The sequence below is a fragment of the Syngnathus typhle genome, linkage group LG18 (genome assembly GCF_033458585.1).
Source record: "Syngnathus typhle isolate RoL2023-S1 ecotype Sweden linkage group LG18, RoL_Styp_1.0, whole genome shotgun sequence".
In the NCBI taxonomy this organism is placed as follows: Eukaryota; Metazoa; Chordata; class Actinopteri; order Syngnathiformes; family Syngnathidae; genus Syngnathus; species Syngnathus typhle.
In genome coordinates, this window is record NC_083755.1 from 7,223,142 (window position 1) to 7,244,310 (window position 21,169).

Consider the following 21,169-nt stretch of genomic DNA (forward strand, 5'->3'; position numbering starts at 1 on the left):
TCCCCTTGAAGGAGCTTTTAAACCGCTTTAAATATTTTGTTATCTTGTCAAATAGTTCAAATAGTTGTGCTCCCTTTACCAGGTCTGCAGGCTGCGTGCAGGATTCTCGTACTGGCCGTGCTGGTTGGCATCTTGTTGGATAACGACCCTCCCGTCTGCCAGCGGCGCTCTGCCTGGATCGCCCAATGTACCATCTTATATACACGGCGGACAACACACCCTCCTTTTGGTAGGACCATCACGTTAACGCCGGTCAGTACCCTCTTGCAGGACATTAGTTTGAAATCACAGTCTTGTACTATACGTGACCCCTAGAGGGCGTAATAGTGACGTTTCCACAAAATGCATTGATTTGGTTGATTGTCGAAATCTATTCAGTGACACTCTTTATATCATTTCCACTTCACACAAAAAAAATTGTACTGCTGCTAGAAAATGGACGGGACAGATGATTTGAATAGAAATGCAAACTGATTTGATTATTGACCATTCTATGGGATATTACCCAAATCCTGACCTTCACTCTCCCGAGCAGCAAGAACGCAGGTCAAAGCATTTGATCCCGGATCACGTCATCTGTCAGCGGAGCTTTGAAAAGCGTGTGTGTTTTTTTTTTTTTTTGATCGGCCTATAAAAGGTATAAAGCCACATAGACGCACGCATGCTTTGCCGCTGTCAAAACATTCCAGTGAGCTGGCCCAGATTTATACGTCATGCTCTCGTGTGAGCATCCAGAGCGGGGCGGGCTCGCCTTGACTGCCAACGGGCCAAAGTTGTAAAGGGTCGGCCAACGCAACTTAAAGAGGAGCGTTTACGACCGCTCGCGTGTTTCTTGGCTGACGTGACTCGTGCGCAACATGAAAGTGATAGGGCCGTAAATGGCTGACGCATCTATACTGTGTGACCTGCAACCATGTCAGTATTTAGGTTATGTATACACACGTGAGCAAACATTTGGTTGTGTTTTTTGTTTTGTTGTACTTGGGCGCTATCACGCATGCCAAAGTCATCACCCCTCCCCCCCCTCCTCCTCCTTGCATCAGTGCTGATTTAGTGTCAAAGTGTCAGGGTATTTTAGCCCGGCACAACGGGATGTCCTCGCATCCAAGCGTCGGTGTTTCCGTTTTAAGAAAACCACATTAAAACCCCGATCCGGTTTATTTATCTTGCAGCCTTTGTGCTTCTTTTAAAGTTATTTGTTTAATGATAGTAAACTTCAACTAGAAGTGGCAATTGTTTCGTATTCACCAGAACGCCGCTCCGAGATGACATTGAAACAAAACAGTAGCTCACAATAAAGAACTGACCAGCTGTGTTTTTTTTCTCCCCATAAATTCCTTTGCCACAAGCCCACGCTCAGCAAAAGACAAGAGCCTCTGTGGCTGGGCAATGCCAGAAGGGATGAAGAAGCCCAAGAAGGGGTAAAGGAGGAAGACGCTGACAGTGCGTCCAGAGCGAGAAGAGATGTGCAGACGCTGATCAGGTAGAACACAAAGCCACGGAGATCGGACATTCAGCTTACGTCGTGTCTTTTTTCAGAAAGTGGACCAGCTCAAAGTGGGACGCTGTGAGGACGGACGCCTGCCAAGTGGCACAATTAGTCAGGTATGACATATTGATTTATTATTTTGATCTGGACGTGTCTAGATCTCAAGTCGTCAGAATTGAACCAATCTTGGCTAATTCCACCTTGTTTGGAAATGGGTGAATTCAACCAAATTTAACATTTTCCGTTTTACTCCGCAGTGTATTCAACATTTTCACAGTTTCGAATAGTTTTCGATGCTTCATTTATTTGTAAATGTCGGCAGCGTGTGGGTGGGTGGAGGACATGCAAATGTTTCCAAGTCCACAAAGCTCACTCTGTGCGGCGCGCACACTTTGACGTTTGTCCTCTCCTCCATCGTCGCCATCATCATCATCTCCCTTTTTGCATTTCAAGTCTTCTTGACCCCCTTCTCCTCCTCCTCCCTCATTATCGAGAATTTGTTGCAAAACTTCAACAATAACACCCTCAGAAATGATTCGCATCTCTTTGACTTGACAAAGATGTGATTGTTGGGAATCATTTAGTCCGTGACTGACTTGAAAGGAGATTGTGGTTGGCAATCAGCTGCTGTTGCACTCAGATTTTTTTTTTCTTTATCTTTTTCAAACAGGGTCAAAAGTTCGGGACTAAATCTATCCTGATCTATACTCCCTTTAAATACAGATATGTATTCTTAATAATAAAAAAAAGAAGCTGATGCTCATGTTTCTTGAAATTAGCCAGAAAATAATAAACCAGTTTGTATGATTATTATCATCATGATCATAATGGCCCTCAGAAGAAAAATAATCTTTTAACATGATAATATTTCACTCCTCGGCCGTCCTCATTCCTTGAATTTGGGACACATATTGCTCGCCGTCCCATTCCCTAGACGCTGCCAGATTTTTTTTTCCCCCCCACTCACACACACACACACACACACACTCCCAGTCACCCGGGCCATGCAGCTGTCACCTGTCACTTCCGTGGTCATATAGTGGAGATGCTGGCTGGCCCAGAATAGAATAAGTTGGAGAATGTAACTGCAAGTGGGCGAGGGCGACTGCAAGTCAGAATGAACGGCGGCAGGAAGGACAAGTCGTAAGGCGGCTTCGGGGTGTTTAGCGTGGGAATGCGTCAAAGTTGCGGTAAGGCCTCGTGCTTAAGCCGGCAACCACACATGAATACTTGATTCGACTCTTTTGAACTCATCTTGTATTGAATGATTAAAAAAAAAAAATCAAGGCTAGAGTTGATTTTATGAATGTACGCTTAGTCATTTTTCATGAAATGTCTGCAGGATGGATGAGCACGACCGAGTAAGCCAAGCATCCAGCGTGGCCACCATCTCCTACTTTCCTGTCAGACGGGTCAGTTTCAATCCATTACGCTTTTTGTTGTATTTTAAAATGTGACACCATCTATCATCACACTGTCCAGGAAAGCGATGGCAAGCTGCAAGCCTTTGGAAAAAGGTGTCAAGCCGTCAAGAGAGACCCCAACTCCCCCGTGGTCATCAGAGGATGGCTCAACAAAAAAGTTTGTGTTTTATACCAGCTCAAAGTAACTCGAATAACATGATAGCATTCATCTTGAACTTTACAGGACAGCAGCGGATTGAAATTATGGAAGAGAAGGTGGTTCGTCCTCTCCGACTATTGTTTGTTCTACTACAAAGGTCAACATTTGTTATCAGCGGCAGACGTTCTCGACGATGAATCACATTGACTTTTGTTTACTTTTTTTGTTTTTGTTGCCAACCAGACAGCAGAGAAGAACCCGTGCTGGGCAGCATTCCACTGCCCAGCTACAAGATCTTATACTGCATGCCGCGAGAATGCAAAAACAGGAAGTTCACCTTCAAGGTAAATTTTATTTTGATGTTATATTTATTTATCTATTTATTTATTTAATCAAAATGTCTGTCTAAATGTTAACCCAGGTGGTGCACCAGGGAATGCGCTCTTATTACTTCAGCGCTGACACTCAGGAAGACATGCTGGGTTGGGTCCGAGCTCTCAGTCAATCTGCTACCATGGAAACGGAAGGCCCCATGCACAGGTACAGAGGGACGCTCTGACAAAACATTAGGCAGAATGTCATCTTAATCACAATCTTTGTAGGCGCTGTTCAAGCTACCAAGATTTCACTCAGATGGGCGGCAGCACGGAGTCAGTGATGGACCTCCCAAAGTCCCCCTCGAACGAGGAGGCTTGTCCAAAACCGAGACACGTCAGCAGAACTTTCAGTGAGCCCAGTCATCTGAGCGGGGGAAGGATCGTGACGTCAAACCCGGAGCCGAGAGGCGGGAGGAGCGCTCGTCAGAGGAACTCGAGGTTGTCGCAAAATGTCAAGCAAAGCTTGAAGATGGTCCAATTGAATCGTTTCTTTGCGCAGCCCTTCAGCGCGAACTCCGAGCCCGTGGGGTCCAAACCGGGAGATGGATTCCTTCCCTTTCATCCCGACAACCAGGAGTCATCTTGGGTCTCGCTCTCACACACCGGCGGGAAGGGCGGACATTCGACCTCAGGGTGACTCGGTGTCGGTGCCCGACACGCTCTACTACGCACCCGCCTCACCCAAGACAGAATTCCGATCCGCTCCTCCCACCCCGCTCCCCGAGCGGTGGCAGAACATCAGCAAGGTTCGGCGACATCATATTTGGATTTCACAAGCATTTGAATATTTGTGACATTTTTGTTTGTAGCCTGCACCTGTTTATGGATCTGTGCATCACGCTGGGCGAAGACCTTTAGGGAAGGTGATGAGGACACACTCACCGTCTTTTCGTGTTTTATGATTGATCTCCATGTGGCTTCCTTCTTCAGAGCTACTCGGCGGGGATCCACGCAGACTCGCTGCCCCCTTTGCCGCCCTCGTCTCGGGCCGCACATGCGCATCACCCCCCTCACCGCAGCCATTTATCTGTCAGTACATTTGACGTCGGGTCTACTAAAATGGGCCTATGTGGTAGTTTCAATGCTTACGTCTTGTAATCCAGTCACCTCCCAGACTTTGTGGTGTCATAAATTCAATTCCTTTTCTCATATACATTTCTGCAAGATTATTATTATTATTATATAATCTCAAGTGTTGCTGTTCTTACAGCCTCCAAAGTCTGAGTCAACACAAATGCGACCTCTTGAAAGTGATGCTGACGTAAGTATCTGTATATCCTTCTGGGCTGGGATCTTTTTTATTTATTTTATTATTGTTATTTCTTTTCAGGCTGTGTTGACAAGGTTGTGTGGGTGTGACAAGCTTCTGCAGTCTTTGTCCGTCGAACTCGCCCAACTCCAAATGGACAAGGTCGCTAGTTGCTAATATGAGATGATAAACATTTATTTTTGACGGTGAGTTTTCTCTTTACAGGATAGCGTCCAGTGTGCCTTAGAGGTGTTGCGATTGCAACTGGAGGACTGGGGCAGCCGGGGACCCGGTTCCCGTGAAGAGGTCCTGACCCAGAAGGTTATGCTGCTGGAAGAACTGGTCACAATCCGAGCCAGAATGTGTGACGTGTCATTGGTATGCAAAAACAAAAATGCCGGGTCGGAATAATAAAGTCACCTCTCGTTTATATTTGCCTATGTGCTTGTCTTTTAGGAAATGGAGGTTGTGTGGAATCAGTATGAGAGAATGGAAAGTGAACTTTGCGTTTTTCGCTCGCACCTGCAGCACGTTTGCAACTTTGGGATGCCGCAGGTATGTTTGCATTTACAACCACCTCATTTTTATTTATTTTCTCATTATGTTCTTGTTTTCCCTTGCTTGCTCCCAGGAGCAGTCTCAGGCCCAGAGAGAGCTCTGGATGATGGAGGACATTCTGGCGGGGTTAAAGGTGAACAGGGAGCATTTCTGCTTCCTGCTTGGATTCCGCAAACACCACAGTTAGTATCGGTCCCTCTCTGTTAGTTTATCTATGATTTAGATTTGTCGTTTTGTGCTAACTTGGCGTGGTAACTTTGACTCACCTTCAGTGTTTGAGTCCTCGGGTCCGCATCCCGGATCTCCTGGTTCTGCCACCGAGATGCCTCACGTGCCACCGGTAAGGACCTCGGTGTTTCATTTTGGGCTATATTTCGCTTTTATTCGCTATTTGACGTCCTCACATTTCATCCCATGTCTGAATCCCAGCAGCAGAATGTGGAGCAAGAGCCACCAATGCGCCCGCCTTTACCCCAGGAGCTACTGGAAAGCAAGAACCAGGACCTCGGCTGGCCAGAGTCCTCATATGACGTGAGGAAAAAGCATTTAAGAAGCAGATTTGCCAGTTTTTATTTTAATGGATGCGTCTTTCAGGGGATCTACGCCGACGATCCCATTCACGAACGAGCCAAGAATCCAGCTGACCACCTACGTGTAAAAGCACACAAGGATGCATCTGGTTTGAAAAGGATTTTATTATTTGTTTTATTCTTTTTCCTGCTTCTTGTTTCACAATTTGTCATCATTTTTCTCTCTCTCTCTGTAGCATCTCAGGCAACATCAACCAAGGTTGGACTGCTCATATTTTCCACCGTGCTGCTTTATTTTGGCTAATGTGCTCCCAAACACATGTCCAAATATAGAAACACTCCAAAAGTCTTTGTTATCGCAGCCAATTGGAAATTCTTTGATTCTATCATCTCCCCTGCAATTAGGGCATGTTGCATTACTCGTGTTGGCCGGCAGAGAGAGCACAGGAGCTGAGTGGCGCCCCCTCGTCTCCCTCCCTCCCTCCCTCCCTCTCAGGCCCCTTCTGGCACCTATCATACTTTGCTCACATACATATGCACACATGGGTACATTCACATGGGCACAAGCACATGCTCACATTTGAAGATCTGCACAATTCTAAGTCCCCCGCGTCGCCTTTAGAAGATGAAGATGAGCGAGGAAGAGCAGATGGAGAGGATGAAGAGGAACCAGGAGAGGATGACTAATAGGAAGAAACCTCCCGTACCCTCCGCAGCTGCCAAGACCCAAAGTTCAGAAACACAAGAGGAGGTTTGTAGGCTGATCAAAAAAAAAAAAGAACGGATTTCATACCCGTGTACACTCACCGGACGTTCTATTAGGTACGCCTGTGCATTCTAACAAGCGCCAATACAATGTCTGTTTAGTCTCCTTCTCAGGCCCCCTTCCCTTTGAGGGTGACACGTGTGGTTACCGCCATGCTGCCGTCTTCCCTGGTGGCCCGGCGGGTTTCCGTGGAGGATCCCCCGCCAGAGGTCCAAGCCCCGCTGACCGAGCAGCTATGCCCGCCAGAGCACGGTAATAAATCCGAGCCGACAAAGCCCCAGCAGCATCTTGTCACCAAAACAAGCCGGCCCGCATCCGGGAGCTCTGAGATAGAGGCGGACGTGAGCGGAGAAGCTTCTGCAAAAACATCAAGTTCTGATTCTCGTGAGCCGTCGGAAGCTCCCCGAGATGGTCACAGTGCTGAAATGAAGGTGATTTAATTCCATCACTAGATTTAAAAAAAAAAAAAAAAAGACAACACCCATGACTCATTGTAAACGCTCGAACAGGCTGTTGATGGGCCCTCTGACATGGACCCTGGCCTCTGTATGAGTCCTGAGCAACGTGAGGCCAAACTCAGGCGTGTGGAACGTATACGCCAGCAAATCATACAAAGGTGCCATGTCTTATATAAAACAAAACAGAAAGGTTTAAGGCTAGCTACCACTAGATTTTCTAAAGAACTACAAAATAAAAATCATCGGATGTATTTCTTCTTAGTGCCATTACACCAGTCAAGCACGAGGGACGTCTCCATGACTCATCAGGAAAGCAAAAAGCAACATCAGGTACTTACTGCAGTTCCCATTTTTGCTCTTTTGTTGCGGATGAATTCGTTTTGCAGGTTCTCCGTACTCAGGATTCCCAAAACATACATGCCCCCGTCCGTCAATCACACATTTCTATTCCTTAGATCAGGAATCTAACTGCCAGGCAAAGACGTTCCGAAGTTCTTTGAGTTGTGTTCCTCCACGTTCTCCCGCCCTTGGTGCGACGTCCCAAGTTGAGAACAGACAAAAGCAACTTGTTGACAATGCAAAGAGAGACATCAAGTTTGGGAGCAGAACGCAGCACAAAAGTTACAATCGCGCCAAAATCAAACGGCCGCCGTCGCCGCATCACGTCACGTCCGTGACGCTCTGTCAGAAAGACGCAGGCGAGGACGGTCGCCAACCGGACGGTACCGAAGATGTCGACGGAGAACACCCGTCTTCCGACTTGAGAGCCAAGTGGTTCCTCTCCACCAACCACCGTCTTGAATTTGCACCGCCGTGCGACCCTGATCTTGACATCAGCGCTGAGGAGAAAGCCCGCGAGGAGGACCAGCCAGACGAGGCCAGCGACTCCGCTACCATGTCTTCCGCAGTTAGCCAGAGCTTGGAGAAAATGAAAGAAAACCACTCGCTCTTTTATAAGATCGCTTGCGATATCAGCATCTCCGATACGGACATCACCAAGAATGACGGGAACTCCCCGGAGGAGCTCGTCATCACCGAACACGAGCTCGGTAGCGCATCCGATCAGCGCGGCAAGGACGGCGAAGCCAACCAACCGGTAGTCCAAAATGGCGGGACCAAAGAGTCTGAAGAACGAAATTTGGGCCTTAACCAGAATAACTCGAGGACTCCATCCAGCTCCATCCACAATGGAAAGCGTGTCGGTCGGACCGCCTATTTCCAAAAAGCAAAAGTAACCGTTTTTAGGACCAGTTTGTAAATCAAATCATCTTATTTCCTGTCAAAAATATCTGTTGGACCATGAGAAGATAACAATTCTAACCTCAAACAATGGATGGATATCATTGTTGTATCTTAAACATCCTCATTAATAAATATGCTGGGCACTACATGGAAAAGCCCCCCCACCCCACCCCAGCTCCTGATTCATTTGCACATTATATCTTTTTTTTTTTTTTCTTTCAATGGACGTCCCCTGCTGCTGCTCCCTAAAAAGACCTGACGCAGAATTTAGATGGAGCCCCTCTGAAGGAAAAAAAAAAGAAGAAAGAACCCTTTGCTTTGTCACTTTAAATCCTTGCCGAGTCTTAGTCGATGACATCATTGTCTGCGAGCACATTACATCATCCCTTCCCAGGCTTGCTCTCTTAAAGACAGCACCACCTTCTGTTTACGCAGCTGCACACCTAAAGTCACACAGAAATGATAACAACATCAGCATATTGAGAGCAGGCCCGAGGTTATTATTAGATTCTATGCATGTGCCCAGATTTTATTTTGGAGCATTGCAAAGCTAAAAACAGGCACACACACACACAAAAAAAAATCTATTAGAATGATATGCAAATAAGGAATGCTGACTGTAATCAAAGTTCTATTCAAGTTCGAGTGGATATTATGATGTGCCCCCCCACCCCCCCACCCCACCCCCGGCCGCCATAGTGTTTTAATGGGGTTGTGCACAGGGCACCGCACTGCAATGCATTAGTCTGTTTGCAAATAAAATGTCTGTCACTCATTTAGCACCCCCCACCCCTCCTTCCACGGCGCATCGGAGTGCGCGTGATTGGCCCACGCGCATAAATCACAGGGATGCGGAGAATGCTGAGAGAATGTTTCTTTAAGACCCATTACCTTCCAATCCCACCAAGAAGGGGTGGGTGGGGGGCTCCGTGCTAAGGTGGTGTAACGTCACTCTCCCTCCCTGCTCCTCTTCCTCGTCGTCGTTTACATGTGGAAAAAAAAAGGAGGGGGGGATACACACATTAGGAAGAGTGGGGCTTTTCTCGGATCCGGATGAGGGGCGCCGACCCACGCAAAAAATGGACCCGAGGACTATTTAACGGCAAAGCAACACCGCGACGGATATGGTAAGGATGCAAGTTTGCAGCGAGAGAGAAAACAATGGATGCATGCACACAAAAATGTATAGCGTGTGTGTACGTGTGTGTGCTGTCACCAAATCACACACAAGTGTGCGGTGTGTGCACCGCCAGTCAAAGCTACTTAAATGATAAGCAACTAATATCACCCTTGCTTGGAAGCCTTTGCAGCTTGAATTATTGGCTATATTTAAAATGTGAATAGGGCCTTTGCTTTTAAAAATGAAATTCAATGCATTGGACGTTTTGATGCATTTCTTTTAGCACCGTGACGCGAGCTCCGCATGATGCACGCCATGCATGCATGCATGGTTTTATCGTGATGTTTGCCATAAAAGGTTCGTTTAACATCCCCCCCCCCCTCCCCGGTCGCGCGCGCACATTGGTTGTTTTACTAGAAGAATGCATTCGAGGGCTTCCTCATCTCTGCAGCCAACGATGGAGATCATTGTCGGCCTGTCATCTCGTCATTCTTGTGCATGTACATGCTTGTGTATTCTCGGGGGGGTAGGCGTGCATGGTTCGGTTCCGGGTGTCTTCATCCCCACAAAGCAGCTGCCGAGAGTCACTTATCGATTCCAATGATGCGTTTCTTCACCCGGGCGGGGGTGGAGTTCAATGATATTGGAAGTGGACCGAATGGGGTTCCTTACTAGTTTTTGAGCTTTTACTCTGGAGTTGCAGATATAATTGACTGGTCATGTTGGAGGCTGGGAAGACCCTCACTCCCCTCCTTATGTTTACTCAGCACCAATTTTGTGTAGACCATTGTCTTCATTCTGGATGTGAGTGATTATAACATGGCTCTTTTGTGTCTTCTAGGAAAACTGGGGTTGAGGTCAGGGCTTTTCCAAGCAGTCCTTTATGGACAGTCCTTTTTTACATTGTGCCCTGGCCATGCCAGGACAGAAAAAAATGGCCTCCCCATCAAGTTGGAAGCCGAGTTGTCCTAACTGCTAGTCCGGCTAGTGTCTGTGTATCACTTCTGTCATCCAGGTCAAGGTAAGCCGCAAATTTCCAACGGAGACAATCTGACTTTTGTTGTCTCCAGATTTTTGTCTGTAGAGCAACTCAGAGTAGGTCCATCTGTTCTTTGTTTTGCAACAACTCCCAATTCAAAATGTCTGGTGTCCACCTCCCAGGCAAGAATAAAGTGCATTTTAAATAAATGCAGCAAGTGCAAGCTCTGTTTTGCATCAGCGAACCATCCATCAACAGACTTTGTTTACTGGGGCACACAGTGAAGATGCCAAGTGCTGTTAGCCAGCGCAACAGCACGAGAAGCTAATTCATGGATGGATGGATGGATGGATGGATGGATGGATGGATGGATGGATGGATGGATGGATGGATGGATGGATGGATGGGTGGATGGATGGATGGATGGATGGATGGATGGATGGATGGATGGATGGATGGATGGATGGATGGATGGATGGATGGATGGATGGATGGATGTCTATGTAGCAGTTCATGGGACAAAGAATTGCTTTATGACAAGGCCCCAAGCTCACTGACTGGCATGTTTATGCTGAATATGTCTAACGCTCTTCTGGATGAGACAGTGAAGACTAAGGGAGAAAAAAAAAAAAAAACAGTGTGCACTCTATTAATGTGCAATCCATTGCATTTTTGGCCACGGGTTTGCACAGTGACACAGAGGGCCGTAATCAGCGTGAAAGGAAATTCCAGATCGGAGCAATATGTAGTACTGTAAGTCACAACAGCAAACGCTGATTAAAAGAAGATAAGTGGAGCGCGATGGCATTTTCAAACCCTTACGTCAGATTTTTTTTTTTCATTTCTTGTCAAGAGGAAAATGGGAAGATCGATACCGTTGTAGTCTCGCCACACTATGAGGCTGCGGGTTAGCTTAGCTTAGCACAAAGAAGCAGAGGGGAAGTCTGTATGTTGTAACCCGCTGTAAGAAATGTCTGACTTTTTCTTGTTGTTTTGCAGCGATTGCACTATGTTGTGAGAAGTGCTACCTTGTGGATACAGTCAAGGAGTACATCCCCTTCCTCAAGCTCAATATTTCTCCACTGGCTCTCCCCCATTACTGCCCTCTGCTCGTCTCAGCCACCCACGGAATGATTTCCCCGTAGAAATAGTTCCAAAGCATTCAGAGACGTGCAGGTTTGAGGCCTAAATAGAAAAAAAAAGAAGAAAATATGCTCACTAACGGGATTATATTTCTCCAGAAATGTAAAGTTTTACATTTTGAGCATCATATTATAATCCTCCCTACAATCCCATAAAACCCAAGGTTTTTTTTTTTTTTGCACACCTTCAGTAGTTGACTCACACTCTCCGGTCTCATGATGATGTGTGAGGTGATGCCCACCATTTCTGAGGATGGGCGAAGCGGCACGACCGGGGGCGCCTCCCCCCCGGCCGGACCCGGGGTAGGAGGCCCGGGCGGTGCCATGGGAGCTGGAGGAGCAGGAGGGGGCTTTAGCGGGAGGGATATCCGAAGCGGGGGAGACGAAGGAGGCAGCACGGGCAACCTGGAGTCTCTGATGGTTAACATGCTGACGGAGAGGGAGAGGCTGCTGGAGAACCTGAGGGAGACGCAGGAGAGCCTGGGGACGGCACAGCTCCGCCTACGAGAGCTCAGCCACGAGAAGGAGTCTCTTCAACGGCAACTCTCCATCGCTCTGCCACAGGTACGACGTGCGGTCACAGCATTAGGTACACTGTGAGGTGCCGCCATGTCCTATCACAGTCGAGTGGGGGATGAGTACTCGGCTGTCAAGTGAGCTCATACGAGCCTTTGCGAGTGACAGTTCAAGCAGCGATGAGCAGCACGCTAACTCAATGCTAAAAAAAAATACCTCGCTAATGTTTGAAAGTCCCTCACTGATTTTGTGTAATCAGGTCTTGGTGAAAAATATTGCTGGAAGATATTTGCAAAATGGTGGAAGCCCAATTTGAATGAATAGTTGATAGGAATCCCCCTTAGAGGATCTGCTGATGAATAATGAGCGTTATTTGAGGTTTTTTCTTCCTCTGGCGAGGAAGAACAGCTTTAGTGTTTTCCTCCAGGATCAATCCCCTCTTCTGACTGTGTGTGAGGCGTTTACACTTTTATGTATGTTTTCAGGCTTAAACTTGAATTTGTTCATTTTTTTAGTGCCTCCATTTTTTTCAATTTATCAGAAATTGCAGATGTTGGAGTTCACATTAAAAAAAAAAAAAAAAAGATAGTACGGGATGGAAAAAGACAAAAAAGAACAAGGAGGGCCAACTGAGAAGCTGAGCGTCATCCAAAGCAGTCCCAAACTGTGTCGCCATCTGCGGCCACCTCTCTTTGGCTCCTTTCTCTCCTCTCATTGAGCCGCCGCTTTGGTCTAGCTTTCCAAGCACAAAGACACTAACTAAAAACATCGCATATCACACATAATGCGGCCTTGGATTTGTTTTTTTGAGACTCATTAATCAGAATGAAATACATTGCCGATGCACAAGTTTGCTGCGTGAGAAGACACGGTGTCCTCAGTGGTGTTGTAGAATGACACATTGACACTGTGTTCGTCGGGTTTCTATTGGGGGGGGGTCTCTCGTGCATTCCAGCGTAGGGCCATTGTGTAACCTTGTGATGTAATGCATCCATGTGTTCACAAGGCGAGCGGCGGAAAATGTGTCAATTTATGTTGTTTTACATCACAGCTTATGTTTTGTGTAACTGTATCGCAATGATATTTTTATGTTTGTCATCCCCTAAAACACACATCCTCCGACGTGCCGTTTAGATGGTTTGTTTAGTCCCCCCCCCCCCCCAACCCTGAATGCATCTCTTGTGTTCGGCAGGAGTTTGCCGTGTTGACGAAAGAGCTCAACGTTTGCCGGGAGCAGCTTCTGGAGAGAGAGGAGGAGATTGCGGAGCTCAAGGCGGAGAGAAACAACACGCGCGTAAGATGTTTAGCAGCCATTTTGCCCATAACACTAAAAGTAGTTGGGTGAAAAATAACAATATCTGGGCTCATTTAACGCCAATGAATGGGCCAATTTGAACCAAAAAGTGACCCAATTTTTGAGGTTCGATGAATTTTTCCACGCCGACAGTTGTTGCTGGAGCACCTGGAATGCCTGGTGTCCCGTCACGAACGCAGTCTGAGGATGACGGTGGTCAAGAGGCAAGCCCAGTCGCCAGCGGGGGTCTCCAGCGAGGTGGAAGTCCTCAAGGCCCTCAAGTCTCTCTTTGAGCACCACAAGGCTCTGGATGAGAAGGTGGCTCAAAACGCCTTGATACTCATGGTTGCACTACTTTATAATAATAGTAATCATGATGATAATAATAAAAATATTATTAATAAAAATAATAAAATATGAATTATAATAATAATTTAAATTAATTACTACTAATAATAATTCTTGCAGGTTCGAGAGCGTCTACGAGTGGCCCTGGAGAGGGTGTCCATGTTGGAGGATCAACTAGCAGCATCTTCTCAAGAGGTAAACTCGTATCACTCCGCCTCCCGAGCTCATCTCAATTTCCCCGTGGCCAACTAATGTTGACCAGTTGCTCTGTCTCCTTCTTTCTAGGTAATCTCTTTACGAGACCAAATTAAAAGGCGTCAACAAGGGGTGGACGGCGGGAAAGATGTAAGGGAGGGTTTTATGGATCTCGGTTCCAGTTGTTTTGTTTTTGTTTACGTGTTAGCGACCAGTAGTTAGATGGGTATCTGGAGTGTGATTTGGACTTCTTATCAAATCTGCCGTTCCCGAAACCTTCCTCACTCCTGCTTTTGTTGTTGTCGCCACCTCAGCGACTCCCCAACGGCCCCGCCTCTGGCCTGGAGGACAGCGAGCTGGAAAGACAGCGGGAAGTGGAAATAGAGCGTCAGAGAGCCGAACTCTCCCAGCTAAAAGAGAGGCTGGCCCTCATGTGCCGGCAGGTGAGTGAGTGGCTGCTACTCCAAATTCATACTCAATGATTTAACAATAAAATGACAACAATGTTCAGCATTTGTAATGAATCATAAAAAGCTTCTTTGGAGTGAATCACCGCCACTATTTATTTACACTCAATGCCGGGGGAGCAAACACTGACTCACCTCGGTCCTCGTCCTGCCTGCGTCCGTTTGTGGCATCTCGTCAGGTTGGCGAAATTGAGGAACAGCTTGCGGCCGCCAGGAGGGAGGTGACAAAGTCGGAGGAGGCCAATCAGAAGCTCCAACGGGAAGTCAAAGAGGTCTGTCCTGAGCTCCTTTCACACCGGAAATAAAATGTCCTTTTCATTCACAATAAAAAAATATGAATGACATCATCTGCTTTTTTAGGCCCTTTGCCAAAGGGAAGACATGGAGGAAAGAATTACGACACTGGAACGCAGGTAACCGTTCAGCCACTGACAAGAATTGGCGTCCCAATACTTACGTCCAGATCATGCGGTTTCATTATCCGGTGTTGTGCGCAGATACCTAAGCGCTCAAAGGGAGGCCACGTCCCTCCACGACATCAAGGACAAGCTGGAAAACGAGCTAGCCAGCAAGGAGTCCCTCCATCGGCAGAGCGAGGAGAAGAACCGCCAACTGCAAGAGCGTCTGGACGAAGCCAAGCAGAAGCTCCAGCAAACCCTGCAAAGAGCCGAGACGCTGCCGGAGATCGAAGCGCAGCTGGCGCAGAGAGTCGCCGCGCTCAATAAGGTACTTTGAAACTACGCTTGGATATTTTCTCATCGCTTGCGGAGACAAATGATTTTCTGTTTTCTTTTAGGCGGAAGAGCGCCACGGTAACTTTGAGGAGCGACTACGGCAAATGGAAGCTCAACTAGAAGAGAAGAACCAAGAGCTGCAGAGAGTACACATCACGCCGCTGCTTCTTTGGTTACGGACAATTCTTCCCCATCCGGTAACACGTCATTTGTGCTTGCTCCAATCAGGCGAGGCAGAGGGAAAAAATGAACGACGAACACAACAAACGTCTCTCGGATACCGTCGACAAACTTCTGTCTGAGTCCAACGAGAGACTTCAGCTGCATCTTAAAGAGAGGATGGCAGCGCTGGAAGAAAAAGTAACCTCGGCAATTTTAGAAAGTACCCATTTTTTTTTTAATTCACTGCACTCCTCCCCTTCACTAGAATGCTCTCTCGGAAGAACTGGCAAATATGAAGAAAATCCAAGATGACCTTCTCGCTAATAAGGTACTCAAGCCGTCACGTGGAAGGTGTTTTCCTAATCCCGAACAGCCTTTCAAGATTTCCCGCTGAAAAAACAAGGTGATATCCGCGACATTCTACTCTGTATTCCAGGAGCAGCTCCTTGCTGAGCTGGAACGGATCCAACTGGAGCTGGACCAGCTGAGGGGCAGGCCCGGCTCATCTTATTCCAGGTTTGTCATAATGAAGCATAAAAAAAAAAAAAAAAAGTGATTTATATCACACGCAGTCGCTAGCGGATAACAAAAGTATGCTAGCTGGAATAACAAGCTGGTTGTGGGTGTCTCCGTAGGGCGGGCAGCGTGAGCTCCCTTCCGTCCACCTTGTTTCGAAGATCCCTTCCGGGGAGCGCCTCGGAGCTGAGGTACCCCCAGGGCGGGGGCTCGCTCCCGGCCGGCTACACCAGCTCTTCCGGCGCCGTGGTGGTCAGGCGGACTCACCGCGGCCGCTGGGGGCAAGCTCGGGACGACTGTAACAAGGTTTGAGATGAGCTCATCTTGGAGGATCCCTTGTTCTTTACGCTCCTCACGCCATTGTCTCCTTCCAGTATGGCGAATGGGACGCCGGTAGCATGATGGGTCCGGGTTTCGAAGGCCCGGAGGGAGTCTGCTCCGACGACGACGACGACAGGGAGACTCTGTTTGGGTCAGAGCTGTTATCGCCGAGCGGGCAGACGGATGTACAGACTTTAGCCATTATGCTACAGGAGCAACTGGAGGCCATCAACAAGGAGATTAAGTACGCGGCTTTAATTGCTCTTAAGGGGAACGCCGGTCGTAATTGCTCTCGCCCATTGTTGTCGCAGGCTCATCCAGGAGGAAAAGGAGAACACGGAGTTGAGGGCGGAGGAGATTGAGAGTCGGGTTAGCAGCGTGGCACTGGACGCGTCCTCCATTCCGCCTTCCTCGCTCGGAGGACGGGACAGTGTCGGCCGGGGATACATGACCCCCTCCATCACCTCCTCGACATTAGCGTCTCCTTCACCTCCGAGCTCTGGCCATTCCACCCCCCGCCTACCACATTCTCCTGCCAGGGAGACTGAGCGACTGGTACGATGCTTGCTCAATCGCAGTTTTACAAAGACATTTTTTTTTTAATGGAATGAACTCTTCCCCAACGCAGAACAGCAAAGATGGCGAGGAATGCCGAGCACTAGCCTTGATTGACTCCAACCCTCCCGCTGTCCCTCGAGCCCTGCGACTAGACCGGATGACACACACCCACCCAGGAGCCGGTCTGGATGATCTCAGGGAATTTCGCAGGTAAGAAATCTGGACTGTAAGATCATTCAGGAGGTCCGCAAAACAAAAATATATATATTTTGCATATTTCAGTGGGGGCCAGTGCCCCAACCGCCCCCCTCTAGCGCCGCGACTGTGTGCGATGGTGACCTCCCAGGAAACAAAATGTAACAGTTTAGTCCTTTGTGGTGTGTTTTAGTCTCTCTGCTGATGGGGCCATCACCGCCAGCCAGGATTCCCTCCACAAAGCCAGCAAAAAGAAAAGCATCAAGTCCTCCATTGGGCGTCTTTTTGGGAAAAAGGAAAAGGGGAGGATCGGTGCTCCTGGACGCGAGTCTACCTCTTTGGGTGTGTATCTTCAGTGAGAACATTTTCTTTTTACAATTACTTCTCTGGTTCTTCTATATCAAACAAATTTGTTTTAGGTTCATTTACCTGACATGTTTCGGCGGAATCTTCCGCCTTCATCCGCCGAAACATGTCAGGTAAATGAACCTAAAACAAATTTGTTTGATATAGAAGAACCAGAGAAGTAATTGAAAAAGAAAAAACAAGATGAACCTAGTACAACTATTTTCTTTTTACGTCGGACTGAACTTTATATCTGGGAACAATCCAGCCTCAACACCGTCTGATGACTTGGGCCCGGCAGACCCATTGGGTCTGGCTAAACTCGGGACAGGAACTGTAGAAAAAGACCGGCGAAGTAAAAAGAAGTGAGTCATATTTTTTCCCTCAGTCATCTTTTAAAATTGCCGTAAAGTTTTGATTTTCATTTTCACTCACTTGCCAGACACGACCTGCTCGAGGAGGCTTGTCGTCAAGGTTTGCCCTTCGCCTCGTGGGATGGCCCGACGGTTGTCACGTGGCTCGAGGTATAAATATTTTTTTGTGTCACTGGATAGTTTGTTTGGCCTACAAAACCTTTGTGCCATTTACGCAGTTATGGGTGGGAATGCCGGCATGGTACGTGGCGGCGTGCCGCGCCAACGTGAAGAGCGGCGCCATCATGGCCAACCTCTCCGATACGGAGATCCAGAGAGAGATCGGCATAAGCAACCCGCTGCACAGGCTCAAACTCCGCCTGGCCATCCAGGAGATGGTTTCCCTCACCAGCCCGTCGGCGCCGGCGAGCACACGCTCGGTAAGACTCGGACGAACCCGACATTGGTCTTTTAGCGTCGAGAGACTCATTTTGCATTTTGAACGGTGACAGTCGACCAGTAATATTTGGATGACGCACGCTGAGATGGAGTCACTCGCCGCCGCCACTAAGCCAGTAAGAATCTAATTTCTTTTTATCATGTTACGGGCCCTCCAGAACCGGATTTGAACAGCCCTGTCATTCGATAAAAATGTCTTTCATTATTTTGCCGTTTCATCAACGTGACATTTTGTTTTCTTTTTCTTTGTCTTTTATTAGGGCCCTTACTGCTCCCTTAAAATCTGTGCAGTTGCCATTTTTTCCCCCCCCTGACTAACAAAAACATTTCCTTCTTCTGTCTTCCTTCCCCTTTCAAATGCTTTTCACCCTACACCAATGCACACTTTTCCTCCTTGTGCACCTTTCCGTCTCTTTTCTCTTTCACTATTTGCCCGTGTCGAACCGCAAGGAGCAGAAAGAGTTCAGCTGGGATCAGGTGAGCCGTTACTACCTATGCGATGATTTTTGTCAAACGTGCCGAGATATTTTTATCCACGTGTCCCATCTACAGATTCTGGCTTACGGCGATATGAACCACGAGTGGGTGGGGAACGAGTGGCTGCCTAGTTTAGGTTTACCCCAGTACCGCTCCTACTTCATGGAGTCCTTGGTGGACGCCCGAATGCTCGATCACCTCACCAAGAAAGAGTTGAGGGGCCAGCTAAAGATGGTGGACAGCTTCCACAGGTGAACGACGGGTGACTTTTTCCATCTCCCCCGGATTCTTCCCGCTGTGTCCTTCAACCTTTCTGAATTCCCGTAGGGTGAGTCTTCATTACGGCATCATGTGCTTGAAGCGCTTGAACTATGACAGGAAGGAGCTGGAGAGGAGGAGGGAGGATAGTCAGCATCATAACCAAGGTGATGATCAATTTCTTGGGTTTTGTACACCACGTGGCTTCATTCCAACGTGTGTCTACTCAGATGTGATGGTGTGGTCCAACGAGCGGGTGATGTGTTGGGTGCAGTCCATCGGGCTCAAAGAGTTTGCAGACAACCTGTTAGAAAGCGGAGTTCACGGAGCTCTGCTGGCTCTGGACGACACCTTCGACTACACCGACTTGGCCCTTCTTCTGCAGATACCCAATCAGAACACGCAGGTCCCCAACAATGAAATTAAAAAAAGTTCTTCTTCCGGCGCCTTACTGGTGAGCTCATCTTCTCGGTTTGCAGGCAAGGCAGATCTTGGAAAAGGAGTACAATGCTCTCATCTCCATGGGAACGGAGAGGAGGCCCGATGAGGTAGTGGTGGAAGAAAGGTCAAACAGTGGCTGTTACGCCTGATGACCGAAATTGTCTTCCCCAGGACGGCACCAAAACGTTCACGCGGTCGCCCTCGTGGAGAAAGATGTTCCGGGAGAAAGACCTCCGAGGCGTCACCTCCGACTCTTCGGAAACGTTACCGGCCAACTTCCGTGCCTCTGCGATCTCGACACCTTCTGTCACCCTGAGGAAAGTTCAGAGTGAAGGTACGGGGCGGGGGGCATCAACTTGTCGATAAATTGTTGATAAATAACAAAGACCTTCTCGCCATTAGTGAACTCGGGTCCAAGGGGAGAGTCGGCGTCAGTGAGAACATATTCCTGCTAAGATAAAAGCACATCAGGTGAGCTTACTTTTGGGGTCTTTTGACATCACCGATCAAAGCTCATACCGATGTGTTCTCCTTCCTTCAACCGCCGTCCGGACCTGAGGAAGAAGACACAACCGGAGCCCGGGAAGTGACATTGGAGTTAGACATCTGAAAAGAATCAAAGACTCTGAGTACATGAGGTCAGATGATATTATAATGAATGGATGCCTTTTGAATCATCTCTCCGTCTTTATCTCTCAATCCATTGTTGTGGCATGATGCTGTTTGATTCTGTAGAAAGTGACCAACGCCTATTGTGAATTTAACTTTTGTTTTTGGAGTGTGCAATGGCAATACTGACACATTGAATTTAGAGTTTGGCAAGGGGGAATCGGCTCCTGTTCAGAACGATGCTTTCGGGTTGAATTGGACGACAATTGGATAAACGATAACCGACTTTTAGCAACATCCCACTTCAGGATGGTTTTTGGTGGTAAGCCATAAAATATACGCCAGAGGCACAAATGTGAACAGGATAGTTTAAGCAAAAATACGAGATTTGTGTTCATATGCATGCCGAAATGAAACATTTTCGAGTGAACGTCTGTCATCTAATGATGTGGAAGCTTGGGTATATCAGAAGTTTGTAAAAGGTGTGTATTTTATTTTTATCGTTTTTTTTAATGACAATTGCTATTGTATGTATGTACAGTATGTATGCGTGTAAACTATATGTTCATTTCATACTTTGTTTGAAGATGGATGTGACTTTCAGTTTAGCTTAAGACAAAAAAATATCTTTTCAAATTACGAACAGTCAAGATATGCTACTCGTTTGTGTACATTTTGGAAAAACAGATTGTCTTATGGGTTAACTTGATATTAATGAAGAGTAGTGATGATAATTGAATATATTATGAACACAATAATGATGATTGTAAAAGCTGTAATAGAAAAAAAAAAAACAATCTGTATGAAGCTTCTGAAAGTTGTTTTTCCCAATCGGATTTGTCATTTGAAAGTTGGGGTAGTGCAGAGTGTGTACCAGGTGAGAACCCCAGCGTCACTTTTGTTTCTGTGGCGACGGAATATAAAAAAAAAACAGCGTCTTTAATCCTGCAAAACAGTGGAGAACACTGACATCTAGAGGCGTGACAGTGTAATTGCAGAATTAACGGACGCGCTCTTGTTGAGCGTCTTCAACGCCTTTTCCCGTGGGATAGGATATTGATTAAGTCAGCAAAGAAACAAATATTCGTCACATTTTATTGGACGCAAAGTTAGTATATGGGCAGAATGCGTCTCTCAAACTTTGGTAACTGTGGAACAACGTCATGTGGTCATTGTAACGTGATAAAATTTTAACGAGAAAGCAACGTCACCAAGTGGTCACTCTTCTTTCCCGGACGTGGGTTTTCATATTAAACAATTCACAAACAACTCCAACAACCTTTAAAGAGCGACAGATCTTGAAGAACCAAATAAAAAACAGTTTGATTAGAAATAATGTTATAGTTTTTCATCCATGCCTTAAGAAATTATAATCAAATGACATACATATGACATGCGCGGAGAAGATCATTCTTAACCATTTGTGAATGAACGTAAGAAGAAAATGA

At 47.1% G+C, this 21,169-nt stretch overlaps 2 protein-coding genes across 2 annotated transcripts; both read left to right on the top strand.

Moving 5' to 3' along the window:
* The first annotated feature begins 1,324 nt into the window (after nucleotides 1–1,324).
* On the top strand, nucleotides 1,325–8,401 carry si:ch211-234p6.5 (pleckstrin homology domain-containing family A member 4). Its single transcript, XM_061264000.1, has 25 exons — nucleotides 1,325–1,483; nucleotides 1,540–1,605; nucleotides 2,832–2,901; nucleotides 2,972–3,070; nucleotides 3,137–3,209; nucleotides 3,296–3,396; nucleotides 3,474–3,592; nucleotides 3,655–3,867; nucleotides 3,929–4,175; nucleotides 4,239–4,292; nucleotides 4,360–4,458; nucleotides 4,640–4,690; nucleotides 4,760–4,840; nucleotides 4,904–5,056; nucleotides 5,135–5,233; nucleotides 5,310–5,418; nucleotides 5,509–5,576; nucleotides 5,666–5,767; nucleotides 5,831–5,915; nucleotides 6,003–6,025; nucleotides 6,389–6,517; nucleotides 6,634–6,963; nucleotides 7,042–7,148; nucleotides 7,253–7,320; nucleotides 7,446–8,401. The coding sequence occupies exons 3-25, from the start codon at nucleotides 2,833–2,835 to the stop codon at nucleotides 8,246–8,248; spliced, it is 3,282 nt and encodes a 1,093-aa protein (XP_061119984.1). The 5' UTR covers nucleotides 1,325–1,483; nucleotides 1,540–1,605; nucleotide 2,832; the 3' UTR covers nucleotides 8,249–8,401.
* Nucleotides 8,402–9,139: 738 nt separating this feature from the next.
* Nucleotides 9,140–20,703, top strand: LOC133143182 (liprin-alpha-3-like). The gene is made up of 32 exons (XM_061264973.1): nucleotides 9,140–9,359; nucleotides 10,194–10,373; nucleotides 11,331–12,037; nucleotides 13,182–13,283; nucleotides 13,437–13,601; nucleotides 13,752–13,826; nucleotides 13,917–13,976; nucleotides 14,141–14,269; nucleotides 14,473–14,565; nucleotides 14,654–14,706; nucleotides 14,791–15,019; nucleotides 15,090–15,173; nucleotides 15,256–15,387; nucleotides 15,455–15,517; nucleotides 15,626–15,705; nucleotides 15,825–16,011; nucleotides 16,080–16,270; nucleotides 16,338–16,581; nucleotides 16,655–16,794; nucleotides 16,973–17,121; nucleotides 17,393–17,489; nucleotides 17,567–17,648; nucleotides 17,717–17,917; nucleotides 17,990–18,052; nucleotides 18,387–18,413; nucleotides 18,489–18,664; nucleotides 18,741–18,838; nucleotides 18,902–19,077; nucleotides 19,151–19,219; nucleotides 19,284–19,446; nucleotides 19,515–19,583; nucleotides 19,676–20,703. The coding sequence occupies exons 3-31, from the start codon at nucleotides 11,690–11,692 to the stop codon at nucleotides 19,565–19,567; spliced, it is 3,729 nt and encodes a 1,242-aa protein (XP_061120957.1). The 5' UTR covers nucleotides 9,140–9,359; nucleotides 10,194–10,373; nucleotides 11,331–11,689; the 3' UTR covers nucleotides 19,568–19,583; nucleotides 19,676–20,703.
* The last annotated feature ends 466 nt before the right edge of the window (nucleotides 20,704–21,169 follow it).